Source organism: Ochotona princeps, chromosome X, assembly GCF_030435755.1.
Source record: "Ochotona princeps isolate mOchPri1 chromosome X, mOchPri1.hap1, whole genome shotgun sequence".
NCBI lineage: Eukaryota > Metazoa > Chordata > Mammalia > Lagomorpha > Ochotonidae > Ochotona > Ochotona princeps.
The window spans coordinates 44,393,812-44,410,084 of NC_080865.1; the positions used below are offsets into that span (position 1 = coordinate 44,393,812).

The window sequence follows — 16,273 nt, forward strand, 5'->3', positions numbered from 1 at the left end:
ATCTGACATTTGAAGTCAGAGCTTTTTCTAGTTCACCATACAGCCATATTACCAGGTTAGAAGGCAAGACTATATACTTGTTATGAACCCTAAAATGTATGCTCTCAAATATACACGTGATTTAAATAAATTTGACAAGATTTAAAGGCTGATAAATTTTTTTTTAAAGATTTATTCATTTTATTACAGCCAGATATATACAGAGGAGAGACAGAGAGGAAGATCTTCTGTCCTATGATTCACTCCCCAAGTGAGCCGCAACGGGCCGATGCGCACCGATCCGAAGCCGGGAACCTGGAACCTCTTCCGGGTCTCCCACGCGGGTGCAGTGTCCCAAAGCATTGGGCCGTCCTCAACTGCTTTCCCAGGCCACCAACAGGGAGCTGGATGGGAAGTGGAGCTGCCGGGATTAGAACCGGCGCCCATATGGGATCCCGGGGCTTTCAAGGCGAGGACTTTAGCCGCTAGGCCACGCCGCTGGGCCCAAGGCTGATAAATTTGATAAGATTTAATAAGGCTGTATTTCTTCGCTTGCATTCTAACACACTTCACTGAATAGGAGAAAAAAGTGATATTATACCTAACATGCAATTCTCATCACCCACAGTCCATTATACTTTTGCCACAACCATAGTGAGTGGTGACTGAAACTACGATATCACCAACAGCGTTGTGCAATTGTACTTGAAAATATATTGGGATTGGGTCTAGTTTGGGAATCTCCTTGTAAGTGTGTAGAACCTGTGGAAGTCACCTGTCCTGTGTTTTTATTGGTAGGAAAACAATGGTTAACATAGTGCCAAATTATGGCACTACATCTAATAACTGGGTACTGTCAGTTTTCTTATAAAAGTAATTTTAAAAAGGAAAGAAATATCGTTTATCTAGCAACTCGTAATGGTATCTGACTTCGCTATAATTCAATACCGAAATCAGGAGTTTAATATTGACACATCACTATTAACTACAGAACTCATTCAGATTTCATAATTTTAAGCTTGCATTCATGTGCATGTTTATGGTACCCTATGTGTCTGTCTATATTGTTTCATACAATTTTACTCTATCTTTAGGTTTAGGCAACTACCACCACAATCAAGACTCAGAACTAATCCAACTGACCTCTACACTTAACTTTCACTCTTGTTCTCTGGTGAATACTATTTGTTCTTGCTCGCTATAATTTAGTCACAAGATTTATTTATTTTTATTGGAAAGGCAAGTCAGATCTACAGAGAAAAGGAAAGACAAAGATCTTTATCCATTGGTTCACTCTCCAAGTGGCCACAACGGTCGGAGCTGGGCCGATCCAAAGCCATGAGCCAGGAGCCTCCTCCGGGTCTCTCACACGGGTGCAGATTTTCAAGGTCTTGAGTCATCCTCTGCTGCTTCCCCAGGCTACAAGAAGGAACCTGGATGGAAAGTGGAGCAGCTGGGATGTGAACTGTTACCCATATGGGATTCCAGCACTTGCAGGTGGAAGATTAGGCAATTGAACCATTGCACTGGGCCCAAAGATATTATTTAAACTGAACATACAATATGTAACCGTTTGAACTTGAACCTTTGATATCCATGAAGGTTGTTGCATACATAATAGCCTATCCCTTCTATTGCTGTGTAGTATTTCATAGACATACACAACAATTCAGCCACCCAGTGCAGGCTATCGTGAGCAAAGATGAACTGAAAATGTCACACAGGTGAATATAAAATTTCATGTCTGTGGGATAAACGCCCATGAGTACAACTGTTAAGTATTATGACAAGTCTAGGTGGAACTTTTGAGGAAATTAACATGTTCTCTCCATTTTTCCATACAAAACAACACAGTAGCTGTGACTCAGTTCCTCTGCATTCTTAACATAGTATCATCACTGTTTTAGTTATTTTGAAGCTACTTTAATAGGTATGTAGTGATATTTCACTGCAGTTTGATTTGCATTGCCAAAATGAAAATATCAAGTAACTTTTAATGTACTTATTTGCCATTTGTGTTTCCTCTGGCTAATGTCTTTTTTTTTTTTTTTTGCTTCATGTCTTTTATACATTTTAAATTTGGACTGTCCCTGCTAATGAGTTTGAGATTTAAGAGTTCTCCCTATATTGTAGACATGAGCCTTCGTCAAATATGCACTTTGCAAATACTCTCTCCCCAGTCTATACTATCTTTCATCTTACTGAGGAGTATAAACTTCCACAATACTCAGCAGTAATGAAGAACCCCTTATCCCGGGAATCATGGAGGCAGAGGTGGGAACCTAGTCTCCATCCTCACCTGCAGTGATAAGGCAGCACCCCTGCCCCAGTTAAGCAGTGTCACAGGAGGCCTGCTAAACAGAAAATTTACCTAAGATCCAGAATCTCAAGTGCCCCGGCTTTGAAAATCAATTACGATATCAACAACAGAAAGACATCAGTCCGAATACTACAATCATTAGACTCTAACATCAGAGTAAGACAGGTATCAGAACACTAACAAAGATTTTGGAGGAGTCATCACAAACTACTTGAAGCAGCATTTAGCAACATGCTTACAACAAATGAAAAAATAAAAGATGTCTCAGTAGATAGAAGATAAGAATAAAATAAAAAAATTTATAACCGAAAAAATGCAATAACCAATAAACTATACTCACTGGATGGGATCCATGGCAGAATAAAAAGTACAGAGGGGAAGAATCAGTGACCTTGATCGTAGAGTAACAGAAATTACCTAAGTGAACAAGGGAGGAAAACAGATTGCAGGGGGGACAAAAGGAAACCAAGACAGAGGGACCTATTGAGCCATATTCTTTAGGTGTCTCAGGAAAGGAGACAAAAGTGTGGGCTGGAAAAAGTATTCAAAGAAATCGAAAAAAAAAAATTGGCCTCAAGTTTTCCAAATATGGCATTAACATAAAACCTACAAATTCAAGAACTAAAGCAACCCAACCTGTAGATAAATCCAAAGAAATCCACACCAAGAAACATCATAATTAAAATTCCAAAAGCTTAGAGAAAAAAAAAATCATCATAATCACTGTTGTTGTTTGAGAGGTTAGGGGAGGGACAGAGAAACTTCCGTTTACTGATGTACTCCCACTATATCTATCATGGTTGAAACTGGGCTGGGCTAAAGCTAGGAGTCAAGAACTCAACCCAGGTCTTCCATGAGGGTGGCAATTCCCCAGTTATTTAAACTAGTGCCAGGTGTCTGGCAGGTTCTGCCTTAGCAGGAAGCTGGAGTCAGGTATTGAATCCAGTTACTCCAATGTGGGACACGTGTGTATGTGTGTTGTGTGTGACACGTGTGTGTGTTAGATCCCTAGGTTAAAAGCCACTCTCAGAGAACAAAATCTCAGAAGTAGCTAGACACAAACAATGCACTCTATATACGTGCAAAACCATCTGAAAATAGATTTCCAGTGAGACAAATAGAAAGCGGTACAACATTTTTCAATGAAGAAAGAAAACTATCAAGCCTTCAGAAAAGGGAAGGAACACCACAGCACTCTCAGATTAAGAAAAACTTAATTATCATGAGACCTAAAGAACTGATAGGGGCACACATTTAGCCAAGTGGTTAAGACACCTGTACCCCACATTGGAGTGGCTTTGCTCCATTTTTCACCTCTTAATCCTGAATCCAGCCTCTTGTAATATCTTCGTACCCCGGTAATATCTTCAAGTAATTTGGATCCTTCCAGCCACACGCAAGGCCTCATAGTTCTTCCATAGCTCCTGACTCCGGCTTGCCTCCAAGGCAGATCCGGGAAGGGACTGGTAATGATTCAAATGTTTGTGCTGCTGCCACCCAATATGGGAGACTTGGTGTACATTCACAGCTCCTATGCAATACTTCAACAATAGCAAAACATGCCTTTTTCTCATGCTCATACAAGTCATTCACCAAGAAAAACCACATTTTGGACCCCAGAACAAATTTTTAAAAATTTAAAAGGATGCACATACAAAGTATGAAGACACTCCAATAATTTTATGGAAAATAGAATTAAATCTTGAAATCCAAGTATAGCCTTTCCCTCTTAATATGCATTTTCCATGAACATTTTGAGGATCACTCATGAATAGATCCCAAAATCTGATTAATTTATCTAAAAGCCCCACCCCCTTTGATAGATTTATCAAAAGTTCTGTTTCCCATGAAACTTTTTATGTATCCTTACCTATTCTCAGGAAACTGAATTAAATAGAATTAAATTTGAAATCCATAAAAGCAAAATAGAAAGATGGTTAACCTTAAAGATTAAATTACACAGTTCTAAATGATATGTAGGTCAAAGAAGTCTCAAATTACAAAATACTTTAACAAATTAGATTAGAAAAATTAGCTCACTGAAATTTGTGGGATGTAATAAAAGCAGTGCTTAGAGGTTAATTCAAAACATTTAAAGTATATATTACAAAAGAAGTGTCTAAATTCAATAACCTCAGAGTTTGCCAATATTAGAATTTTCTGCTGTAAAAGGCATTATTAAAAAAAAAGTTACATGGTAAGTATTGGGCATAACAGTTCAGATGCCACTTACGGCCCAGGTGTTTGTCAGTGGGTGGCTAAGTCACCACTTGGGATGCCCACGTTCTATATTGGGGTCATTGTGCTAGAGTGTCAGTTCTTCTTCAAACCAGCTTCCTATTAATATACATACTGAGGTTCAGGTTCTTGGATACCTGACACTCATACGGCAGACGCAGATTGAGTTTCTGGAGCCTAGCTTCAGTCTTGGCTATTTCAAATATCTGAGGAGTGAACCAGTAGATGAAGCATTGTTTCTGCCTTTCAAATAAAATAAATAATAACTTAAACAATTTAGAAGAGGATGCTGCTTAAGACACCTGTATTCCATATCAGAGTGCCTAGGTTTGAGTCCTGCCTCTGATTCCATTATCACCTTAGGAGACATTAGATTATAGCTCAAAAAATTTGGTCCTTGCCGCCAATGTCCAAGGCCTGGATTGAGATCTGAGCTCATTGAATTTAGCATGACATAGCCTTGGCTGTTGTAGGCACCTGGGGCAACCAACCAGCAGATGGAAAATCTCTGTGTCTCTTTGTCTTTTAAATTTAACAAAAGACAAGTAAATAAACATTTAAAAAGAAAAATTTCTTTGAAAAAGAGATAAAGAAGTAGGTACTGTGGTGCAGTAGGTTTAGCCACTACTTGGGATGCCTGTATCCCATATTAAAGTGTCTAGGAGACCATTTCTGGTCCGAAGTTAGAGCTGGTAGAATATCATCACAGTCAATTAAGAGTTCCAATATAACATCAGCAGCAATTTGCAATATTATGGAATTGACATGGTCACATAATGCAAAATAATTAATAAAAATATATTAAAAAAAAGTGTCTAGGATCAAGTCCCTGCTCTGCTTCTGACCCAGCTTGCTGCTAATGTACTTGGAAGACAGCAGAGAGTGGCCCAAGTGTGCTTAGATTCCTGCCACGCAGGTGGGAAATCCAGATGGAGCTCCAAGGTAGTGATTTTAACTGGGCCAGTCCTGGCTGTTGTGGTCATTGGGTGCAGTATCTCTCTGTGTTTCTCTTGCCCCATCTCTGTTTAACACTCTGCATTTCAAATAAGTAAATATTACAAAATGGTAGAAAATAGTTACCAAAGACACATAAAATAAAAGGCTGTTGTTCAAAATCTAAAAATGGTTTTAAAACAATAGTTTTAAAAAATAGTTTTAATAAAGCAAATATCCTAAGGAAAAACCAGGTCATAGACCTGAACAGACATCTTAAGAAGTTATTACACAGGTGGAAAGTAATCGTGAGAAGATGTACAACATACATCTTTTTAAGTCTTCAGACAAGTACAAATTAAAATTTTGCCTGCCTTTAGGACTGGTTAAAATCTAAAAATAATTGAAAGCTGGTAAGAATATGAAGCAGTGGGCCCGGCGGCATGGTGGCCTAGCAGCTAAAGTCCTGGCCTTGAATGTGCCGGGATCCCATATGGGCGCCGGTTCTAATCCCGGCAGCTCCACTTCCCATCCAGCTCCCTGCTTGTGGCCTGGGAAAGCAGTGGAGGACAGCCCAAAGCTTTGGGACCCTGCACCCGCGTGGGAGACCCGGAAGAGGTTCCAGGTTCCCGGCATCGGATTGGCGCGCACCGGCCCGTTGCGGCTCACTTGGGGAGTGAAACATCGGATGGAAGATCTTCCTCTCTGTCTCTCCTCCTCTCTGTATATCCGGCTTTCCAATAATAATAAAATCTTTAAAAAAAAAAAGAATATGGAACAGTAGGAATTATTCATTCATTGCTTGTGATGGCAGAGCCACTAGGGCAAATGGTTTAACAATCTCTTACAAAACTAGAATATGATTCCCATCTGCTGGTTCACTCCTCCAATGGCTGCCACGACTAAAGCTGCAAAAGCCAGGGTTGGGACAGGCTGAAGGCAAGAGCCAGGAGCTTCTTCCTGATCTCCCACATAAGTGCAGGGGACTAAGCTCTTAGGGCAACATTTGCTGCTTTCCCATGAACATTAGGTGGGAGCAGGATAGGAAGTACAGCCTCCAGGATCCAAAGCACTGCACATACAGGATGCTGGCTCTACAGGCAGCAGTTTAACTATGTTTAAGTACCAGCCTTGTTCCATCAATTTTTAACAAATTTATCACACTAATATGTTAATAGAAGAAGCTGTATATGAAGGAAAAGGGAGATATAAGAATTCTGTACTAACTGATTTAAAATATGAAAAAGAATTTTTAAAAGATCTGCTGGTTCACTCCCCAAATGCCCACAACAGTCAGAGCTGGGCCAGGCCTGGAACAGGAGCCAAGCACTCGGTCTGGATTTCCCTTCAGTAGCAGGGATTCTGCCACAGGTAGTTGGCAAAAATATATATAACAGCGTGACTTGATAAGGAAGAGCAGGGCAGACTGTGCCTGGAAACTTGAGTTTACAAGTGCCAGAGATTGAGGTCAAACTGCAAGATATGGCTTTTGAGTGTCCAAAAGTCCCACACCTAGGCTGAGGCCTATGGGCATGGGTCTACAGTTGGACAACGTTCCAACGCCATATAACTGTGTGCTTAGAGATATCCTTGATACAGTCACACACTGACTTCTGTACTTTGGTCACACTGTTGCTTTCTGATCATCAAACACTGGCTAGTTAACATCAATATAGGAAGCAGCTATTGATGTTTGTGCCACATCAATCAGTTAAGAACAAGATTAAGGTAGGAAGCCTTATGGGTCAACTCCCTTCCTTAGTGAAGTGGACTTCCCTCTGGCTGCCCCAGTTTCGGAGTCTTTACCTTGTGGTTATCTCATTTCTTATTTTTTCAACTGCATGTCTTCTCCCTCTCCAACCGTGTTTATGTCACACCAGTTGTAGCAGATACAAATATCTGAGCCATTCCCCACGGCCTTCCCAGCAGAGAGCTTGATGGGAAGTAGAGTAGCTAAGACTCTAAACAGACATTCTGATATAGATACAGATGTATAGATGTCCCAAGTGGCAGCTAAATCTACTGTGCCATAATGCCTACACCCGAAAATGTAAGACATTTTAATTTAAAAAATACTCCAAGGTATGAATTGTGCTTAACATAATTAAAGGCTCAAGTAGAATAGGTTTATTTTTGAAAGTGCTTTCAGAAAAAAATTCAAAAAAATCAAACTCAAGTAAGAAGTACATGAAAATTTTGAAGTGATAAATGTCAGCATCATTATAAGGAAATGCTAGCTCTTTCATGAAACCTTCTCTTAAACGCCTAATACCTGGTACCTATAGAGTTTGATCTGTTTTTCCTTCTAGATTTTTATATTACACCACAGATATTTTATCATTATTTTTATGCTTTTGTTCTCTAGTATGCCGTAACTTCAGAATTGCAAGGCCCATGGTTTACCCATTTTTTACTTTGCCCCTAACAGTCACTCAAGAAATGCTTGCTTAATACATATATTACCACTTGCTATAAATATCTGCATTTCTGAAGAAAAAGGATATTGATTTTACTTTTATAAGTCACATTTCCTAAGAAACTGTTTTGTAATTTTAAAGATAACTTATTTTGATTTTTAACAGTTACTGACAGCCCTTTTTTCGCTTAATACTTTAGTTTCTTTGCATTGCATGGTTCTGTTGACTAACTGATGAATATAATAAGGTTTTTTTTATTAATTATTTTGCATTATGTGACAGTTTCATAGGCTCTGAGAATCCCCCCGCCCCTCCCCCTCCCCTCCCCTCCCCGCTGGTGGATTCCTCCACCTTGATGCAGTATTACAGTTCAAATTCAATCAAGATTCTTTCCTTGCAAACGTATACCAAGCATAGAGTCCAGCTACTTATTGTCCAGATGGGTTGAACAGTTTCTTGGGGAGACCATTTCTGGTAATAAGGTTTTTCTTTTTAAAATACTAAAGGGTAACATTGATTTTATAAAATCAGATTTCAGTAAATAACCTTTATGCTTTCCTTAAATCCTACCACGATTGTATATAAAATACTAATAGAAATGTTGACTTAAAAATTCTGAGATATGATATTCCCATGATATATACAGAGAAGGGGAAAAAAGGTAGGGCAAATGACTCGTGGAGTGTTAAGGGATGAAGACAAATAGTGTTTTTTTTCTCTCTTGACAGCAAAATCTCTAAACTTTATCTCATACAAAACCCAAACATATTCATTTTGAATCCCCAGAAGTAGAAGAAATACATGTCTGTCTCGAAGCATCTGTATATAATAGTTTGTCTTTAAAATCCTTGCTGGAGACAATGCTAACTTTAACATGCTCCAAATCAAAAATGATCTACATCAGAAGGTAAACCAGCAACCAGATGGTAGGAATACTGTGCTCCCAAATACCAGGCAAGAAATTCTCCTCTCTCCTCCTCTCCTTCTTCTTACTCGATCTCTCTCTCTCTCCTCTTACCTATGCCTCAGGCATAGTCATGATACCACTGTGGTTGCACAGTCAGCTAGATGGCATTTAAAGCTGAACTTTGTGAATATTGCACTAAAAAACTCCTCAAATATGTTCCCTCTGACATGAAACAACAAATACATAAAGCACAATGTATATGTGTATGTATATGTGTATATACACTATATGCATGATTTATATGTACATATATACATACTCTACAAGGCAGATTAACATACTGGGCAATAATGGATAAATACAGCATGTGTCTTTACTCCCAATCAATAATACGATTCCCATTAATATTTATACTTTTATGTTAATTTATTTTCTTCCTTTTCCTATATTTGCCTTGTCATGAGATTTATGTTCAGAAAGTTAAGCTTACAACAATAAAATTAATGACTATGCTATTATAATCGCCAGGGAAAAGTAATAGGAGAGGAATATAGGGAGGGAGAAGAAAGGGAGAGATGATCCCTTATACTTATAAATCTGTATCATGGGAGCTGGCGTGGTGATGCAGCAGACTAACCCTCCACCTTGTAGTGCCAGAAGTGGTTGCTCCACTGCCAATCTGCATCCTGGCTTGTGGCCTGGGAAAAGTAGTGGAAGATGGCCCAAGTCCTTGGGATCCTGCTCCTCCCATGTGGGAGACCCACAGGAAGCTCCTGGCTTCAGATCAGCTCAGCTCTGGCAGCTGTGGCCATTTGGGAAGTAAAGCAATGGATGGGAGAACTTCTCTATCTATCCTTCCCTCTCTATAAAATCTCTGTTAAACAAACAAAAAAACAAAAATGTATCTTAAAAACATCTATATCACGGAACAAATAAATTATTTTTTTAATCCATAGAATATGTGGAAGAGGTAGGGAAGATCAGAGTAAAAGGTTCTCAATTGGTCAAAAGTATTTAGACATGCAAGTATGGAATCAAGTTTGAAGAAAAACAGGAAGTCAAGGGATCAAAAGATGTAATGGTTCCATCTATTATCACACCGATTATAAAATGTACCTGCAATGCTGCTCAAAATAAACAATGAACAGTTTGTGAAGATTTGGAAGAGTGTATACTTTTAAACCGAAAAAAATGCTGTTTTGAAAGTTTATATGCTACTATTATGCTCTGCACACCAAGATAATGTATGGGCTAGTTATTGATCAGTAAATAGAAATTAGTCTCCTACATGTTTCAAGTATTAACAAGGACTCACTACAACATCTGGAAATTTCTTCCTTTTCCTGACCGAAAATAAGTCAGATATACTTTTGGAGGATTTTTAGATTCATTTCTGTTTACTTACAATTAGTTTATCTGCGTTTGGTTTTCTTAACATTTTAGCTCTCTCAAAATTTCAGTCCTTGAGGAAGTTAGCTTACATCTAAGATTGCATGGCCTGATATTGACCTGATACTGTCACCAAGCAACAGAAATCCACAGTTTGAAGGACTGAAGCTCGCTCTAAAAATAAATGCTAATAAAGATGTCATTATTTAAGACGTCTCACTTTGGGTAGCTTAATTAGTCATGTTCTAACTCGCTCTCTTTAATTAAAAAAGTCCATCTCAAAAAAAACACTCAGAAGATATCTGGTTTCAACGCAAAGAAATTATATTAAAGAAGACAGGTTTACCATGATTTGAGGATTACACATGTGCACATATTGAAGCATCACAATACCCTATAGATATGTGCAATTTTTACATAGCAATGAAAAATATGATAGAAAACATACAAAAATGTCAAGAAAATAATCAGTCTTTAACTTGTCAGAAAAGTATGAACAGCCAAGAAAAGAATGAAGACCAGTCTGTAAGCTTGCTTTGTATAAGAGCTCAGAATCGTATTTTTCCCCAAGTAGTTTATATGTAAAAGACAATTCATTCATTAATTAGTACTATGCTTAAAATGAACATGAGTTTAGAAGTTCCAACATTAGGTACCAAAAATTTCAACATTAGCTAACAAAATTAGATCTCTGTTCAGCTTACATAAATGAAGTACAGATTCTTGATCAACAGCATCCTGATGTTACAGCAAGTATTTGCACTTGTCCCCAGGCAGGCAGATTCAGAGAGTATTCAACAGAGCCCGCAGATGAGATAAGAAATTAAGAAAAAAGAATCTGGGACAGACATTTGGCCTAGCAGTGAATACACCTGCATCTTACACAGGAGTGCCTGAGTGTGATATTGGGTCTGGCTCCTGACACCAGTTCCCTGTTAATGAGGAAACTGACAGGCACGGATGATGGTTCAACTAATTAGGAATCACCCATGCAGAACAAATGGACTAAGTACCCAGAACATGGTTTTGGTCAGGCCAAGTTGAGGCTCTTGCAGGCATAATGGGGAGTAAACCAGCAAATAAGTATACTCCTTGCCATTCACTCCCAGATGAGAAACTTTTAAAAATAAAGCATATAGGACTCAGCCTAGTAACCAAAGTCCTCACCCTGCAAGTGCCCCGGGATCCCATATGGGCGCCGGTTCTAATCCCGGCAGCTCCACTTCCCATCCAGCTCCCTGCTTGTGGCCTGGGAAAGCCATGGAGGACGGCCAAGGCCTGGGGACCCTGCACCCACATGGGAGACCTGGAAGAAGCTTCAGACTCCTGGCTTCAGATTGGCTCATCTCTGGCTGTTGTGGCCACTTGGGGAGTGAGTCAGTGGACAAAAGATCTATCTCTCCTCCTCTCTGTATATATGACTCTCAAATAAAAATTTTAAGAAGAAAGAAAATAGTCTCACAGTGAATGATTTTGGTCTTAATCACTTCTAACCATCTTTGTCTACTGTTTTATTTCCATTCAGGAGCACAGTAACCAAAAATTCCGCCCTTAGTCTTCTATGTCTGTTTCGTTCTTTGATGATATCATCAAATTGCATTGTTTCAACCATCACCTCTTTTTTTTAAAAGATCTAGTTTATTTTTATCACAAAGTCAGATATACAGAAAGGAGGAGAGACAGAGAGGAAGATCTTCCGTCCGATGATTCACTCCCCAAGCGACCGCCATGGCTGGTACTGCACTGATCCAAAGCCAGGAACCAGGAACCTCCTCCAGGTCTCCCACATGGGTGCAGGGTCCCAAGGTTTTGGGCCATCCTCAACTGCTTTCCAAGGCCACAAGCAGGGAGCTTGTTGGGAAGTGGAGCTGCCGAGATTAGAACCAGCGCCCATATGGGATCCCGGGGCTTTCAAGGCGAGGACTTTAGCTGCTAGACCACACCGTCGGGCCCTTCAACCACCACCTCTTAATTTCTTCAGCTGTGGTCTCCTACCTGCGCTTACACTACATTTTTTATTACCAAATGAATAGTTCTATCTGGATGCTTCACTGGCACCTCTAATATGCTCAAGATCGAGAACTTCGCCTTCACAAGCAAGAACTCCTGACTTACAGCCTATTTCTGAGATAGTCACAAGTATGCTTTCATCTTGGCATCATCTTTTATTTATTTATTGATTGATTGATTGTTATTTCTAATATCAAATCTGTTGGTTAAGTCTGGTTGACTCTACCTCACATTATCTCTTAACATCTTTGACCTTCATTTTACCACCACTCTAGAACAAACCCTTTCCTATTTCCATGCAGCATTAGCTTCCTGACTGGTTATTAAACATTAGCGGAACCAATGACAGGAATGAATGGCATCTCTACTCTAAGTCTCTCAGCATTTTAAATCATGTAGGACAACAGAGCACGATCAAATTCCCTAAAACACAGTTCTAATTTTTGTAGTCTTCTACATAAAGCAGAGGTTCCTTTTTTCCACATACTGAAATAAATTTTTCTGTTTTACATGTAAGGCAGGTATTGCACATTATGCATTCCTTCTAAGCCTACTTCTAGTCATTCTGAAACATTTTCCTCTCACTGGAGCAAAGCTGGACTGCTAACTTCCACAATGTGCTTTATTTAGTTTACAGTTCCATGTTGTGCCTACACCTATACCAATTCTACTCATCAGTCTCAGCCTCAGATGTGATCCCCTCTGTAAAAACCTTTCCTGACTGGGCCCGGCGGCATGGCCTAGTGGGTAAAGTCCTCATCTTGAACGTGCCGGGATCCCATATGGGCGCCGGTTCTAATCCTGGCAGCTCCACTTCCCATCCAGCTCCCTGCTTGTGGCCTGGGAAAGCAGTGGAGGACGGCCCAAAGCTTTGGGACCCTGCACCCGTGTGGGAGACCCGGAAGAGGTTCCTGGTTCCTGGCTCTGGATCGGCGCGCACCGACCAGTTGCGGCGCACTGGGGGAGTGAATCATTGGACAGAAGATCTTCCTCTCTGTCTCTCCTCCTCTCTGTATATCTGACTTTGTAATAAACTGAATAAATCTTTAAAAAAAAGAAAAAAAAAACCTTTCCTGACTTCCCATCACAGTGCTTCCCATCTTTCCTCTGAAACTGCCATATCATTTGACTGGTACTTCTTTTTTTATTTCCATTTTTATTCATATAAAGAGAGCAGAATTCATGTAATTCACAGATAATTAGTCTAAGATTACGATACTTTCCTCTTCTCTCCTTTTATATAACTTTTGTGATAACATTTTTTAAAATGTAGTTATTTGAAAACCAAAGCTAGAGCAAAAGGGAGAGAAAGATGGAGGGAGGGAGGGAAGGAGGAAGGGAAAGGGGGAGAGAGGAAGAGAGAGAGAGATCTTCCATCCACTGGTTCACATTCCAGATAGCTGTAATAGCCAGGATTGTATCAGGTCAGAGCCAGGAGACAGGAGCGTCATCAAAGCCTCCCACATGGGCCTAAACACTTGGACCATCTTCACTGCCTTTCTCAGGGTCATTAGAAGGGAGCTGGATGAGAAGTGCTGAGCAACTGTGACACAAACCAGCCACCTATATGGGATGCCAGCATCAACAGATGGTGGCTTTACTCCCTACACAGTAAACGTTGAATGTTCCACTAAAAGAAGAGTCCAACAAGCAAAAAAAAGCCAAGAGCACCACTGTACCTTTAAGAATCATTTATGACAAACTTCGCGTGACAGCAGTAAAATAAAACTTCCCTTAATACATACAAATCTTATTTTATAAATAGGGAAACCGATTCATGGAGACTAATTAATTTGCCCAAGACCACAGGATTAAGTGGTAGAATCCAGGCAGCCTGATTTCATATTTGTCACTGTGCAGGCATACTGTACCTATACATACATACTATCATGACTTAAACATCTGAGTAAATTAAAAATAAGGATTTTTTTTTTCTTGAAAACTCAGGGTCATCACTTATAAATCTGTTTTACAGTACAAAGACAAACTGAAGAGGCTGCTGGAATGTAGAGGGTACCTTATGATCAAAATGCCAGCTAGTGGGTATCAATGGGCCTAACGCCTTTATCCTCTTTCAATTCATTGGTGGCTGGGAACCAGGTTTATCAGAAATAAGTATTAAGAGCCAACAAGACTCAATACCTTCATTTATAAACCTCCTCCTGTTTGATTACAACTAATACTTCTGTTTCTTATATTTGTTTCAGAAATTAATTCCATTAGGTTGAAGCTCTTTGGTCTGATCCAGTAATAAATTGGGCATTGTTACACAATTTCTAGCAATTGCATGAAGCAATTGTATAAACTAAAAGAAAGTCCTAAAAGTTGGCCATCCTTCCTCTAATGGGGATTATACCAGTCCAGAGCTCATGACGAGAAATGTGGCAGTATTTCTTAGATACAGTAACAAAACAATGCATAATTTTTTCTGTTCTTACCTTTGCACCACCCAAAAATCCCAAGGAAATGGCAACTCTAGCTCGCAGATCTGGCCTGTCTTCAGGCCACACATAAGAAAGCATTGCTTTTATGATTTTCCGAGTATCAACATCTTTTAACTGTTGGAAGGAAGAAAATATAGCAGTGAGTAACATATCATTTCAACTATAACTATATTTTAGTAATATAAAATTCATACAAATATTTGTAAAAACATGAAAACATTGTAAACATAATTGATCCTGAATCAAAGGCCATGTCAAACTGTAAATATACTGGAGAAAAGAAATGATACTGATTTTTTAAAGCAACTCATTTTAAATCCACATTGAACATACATACCTACATTATTACTTTTAACTTCATACATGAGATCATGCATTATTTATCTTCCTGTGTGTTTTGTTTTATTTAATGTAACGATTTCCAGTATTACCAACTTCACCGTCAGAATTTTACTTTTTCTGGCAAACTAATACTCCATTGTGTGTATATATCACATTCTCTTTATCCAATCACTAGTTGATGGACATCCACGTTGATTCTATATCTGGTTACTGTGAATTATACTACAATGAACATGGGAGTGTAGATATTTCTTTCATGTACTGACTGTATTTCCTTCAGATACGTATCCAGAAGAGGGATGACCTGATTACAGAAATTGAGAGGAATGTAGACGAGAGTGGGCAATGGTTACCAAAACAGAGCAGGGTGAACCTGATCGGTTTCGGTGTTCTGCAGTGCAGTGGGATGACTATGGCTTATCAGGAAGCATATTCTGTATATAGAACTGGCTCAGAGTACTAGAAGGCTTCAAACACAAAGAGAAAATAAGGATATGGAAACACAAGCTACCTGGTATGATCAGTTAAAGCTATGTGTATGTGCTGCATCTTGCTGCTTAAAAATGTGCAAGTACTGCAAGTTAATTCAAAACTAAAATAAAATGGTACTTATTTCTTTTAAATTTCTTGTCGATAACTATAGCCACTCTCTTAGTGCTAAAAAATTATTCCATCATGGTGAACAGACACATATTTCTCATCTATAACACCATCAAACATGATACAAAGCTTTAAAATGTTTCCATATTTCTTTGTAGTCAAAAATTACATACACCTTTAGGTAATTCATAGAACAGAGTTACAACACTGTGTTTAAGAAAATAGGGGTCTAAAACCCAGTGCAATAGCCTAGTGGCTAGTTGCATGTGCCAGGATCCCATGTGGGCAAACTGTTCATATCCCAGCTGCTCCACTTCCCTTCCAGCTCCCTGCTTGAGGCCTGGGAAAGCAGCAGAATATGGTCCAAAGCCTTGGGACCTGCGCCCCTGTGAGGGACTTGGAATAGGCTCCTGGGTCGTGACTCCTGGCCTCGGATCAGCTCAGCTTTGGTCACTGCAGCCACTTAGGGAGTGAATCAGTGGATTCCAGTCTTTCTCTCCACCTCTCCTCTCTGTGGATCTGACTTCCCAGTAAAAATAAATCTTTTTTAAAAAACAGTAGGGATCTTGGTATTAACTATATGGAACGGATACTAAGTTATGAAAAAGTGAAGGCTTTTCATCATGCTTAATCTGACTGGAAATTATCTCCTGTTCTTTTTCTCCATGCTTCTGAGGCAAAATTCCCATTATGT

The 16,273-nt window shown here is 39.3% G+C and overlaps 1 protein-coding gene across 2 annotated transcripts in view; it reads right to left on the reverse strand.

Annotated features, from left to right (window-relative positions):
* ABCB7 (ATP binding cassette subfamily B member 7) overlaps positions 1–16,273 on the reverse strand; it is a 106,411-nt gene that overhangs the window by 17,608 nt on the left and 72,530 nt on the right. For both annotated transcript variants that reach the window (XM_004592764.4, XM_004592763.4), the window contains exon 4: positions 14,632–14,751. In XM_004592764.4, coding sequence (XP_004592821.1) covers positions 14,632–14,751 — 120 coding nt within the window. The remainder of the gene's footprint in view (positions 1–14,631; positions 14,752–16,273) is intronic.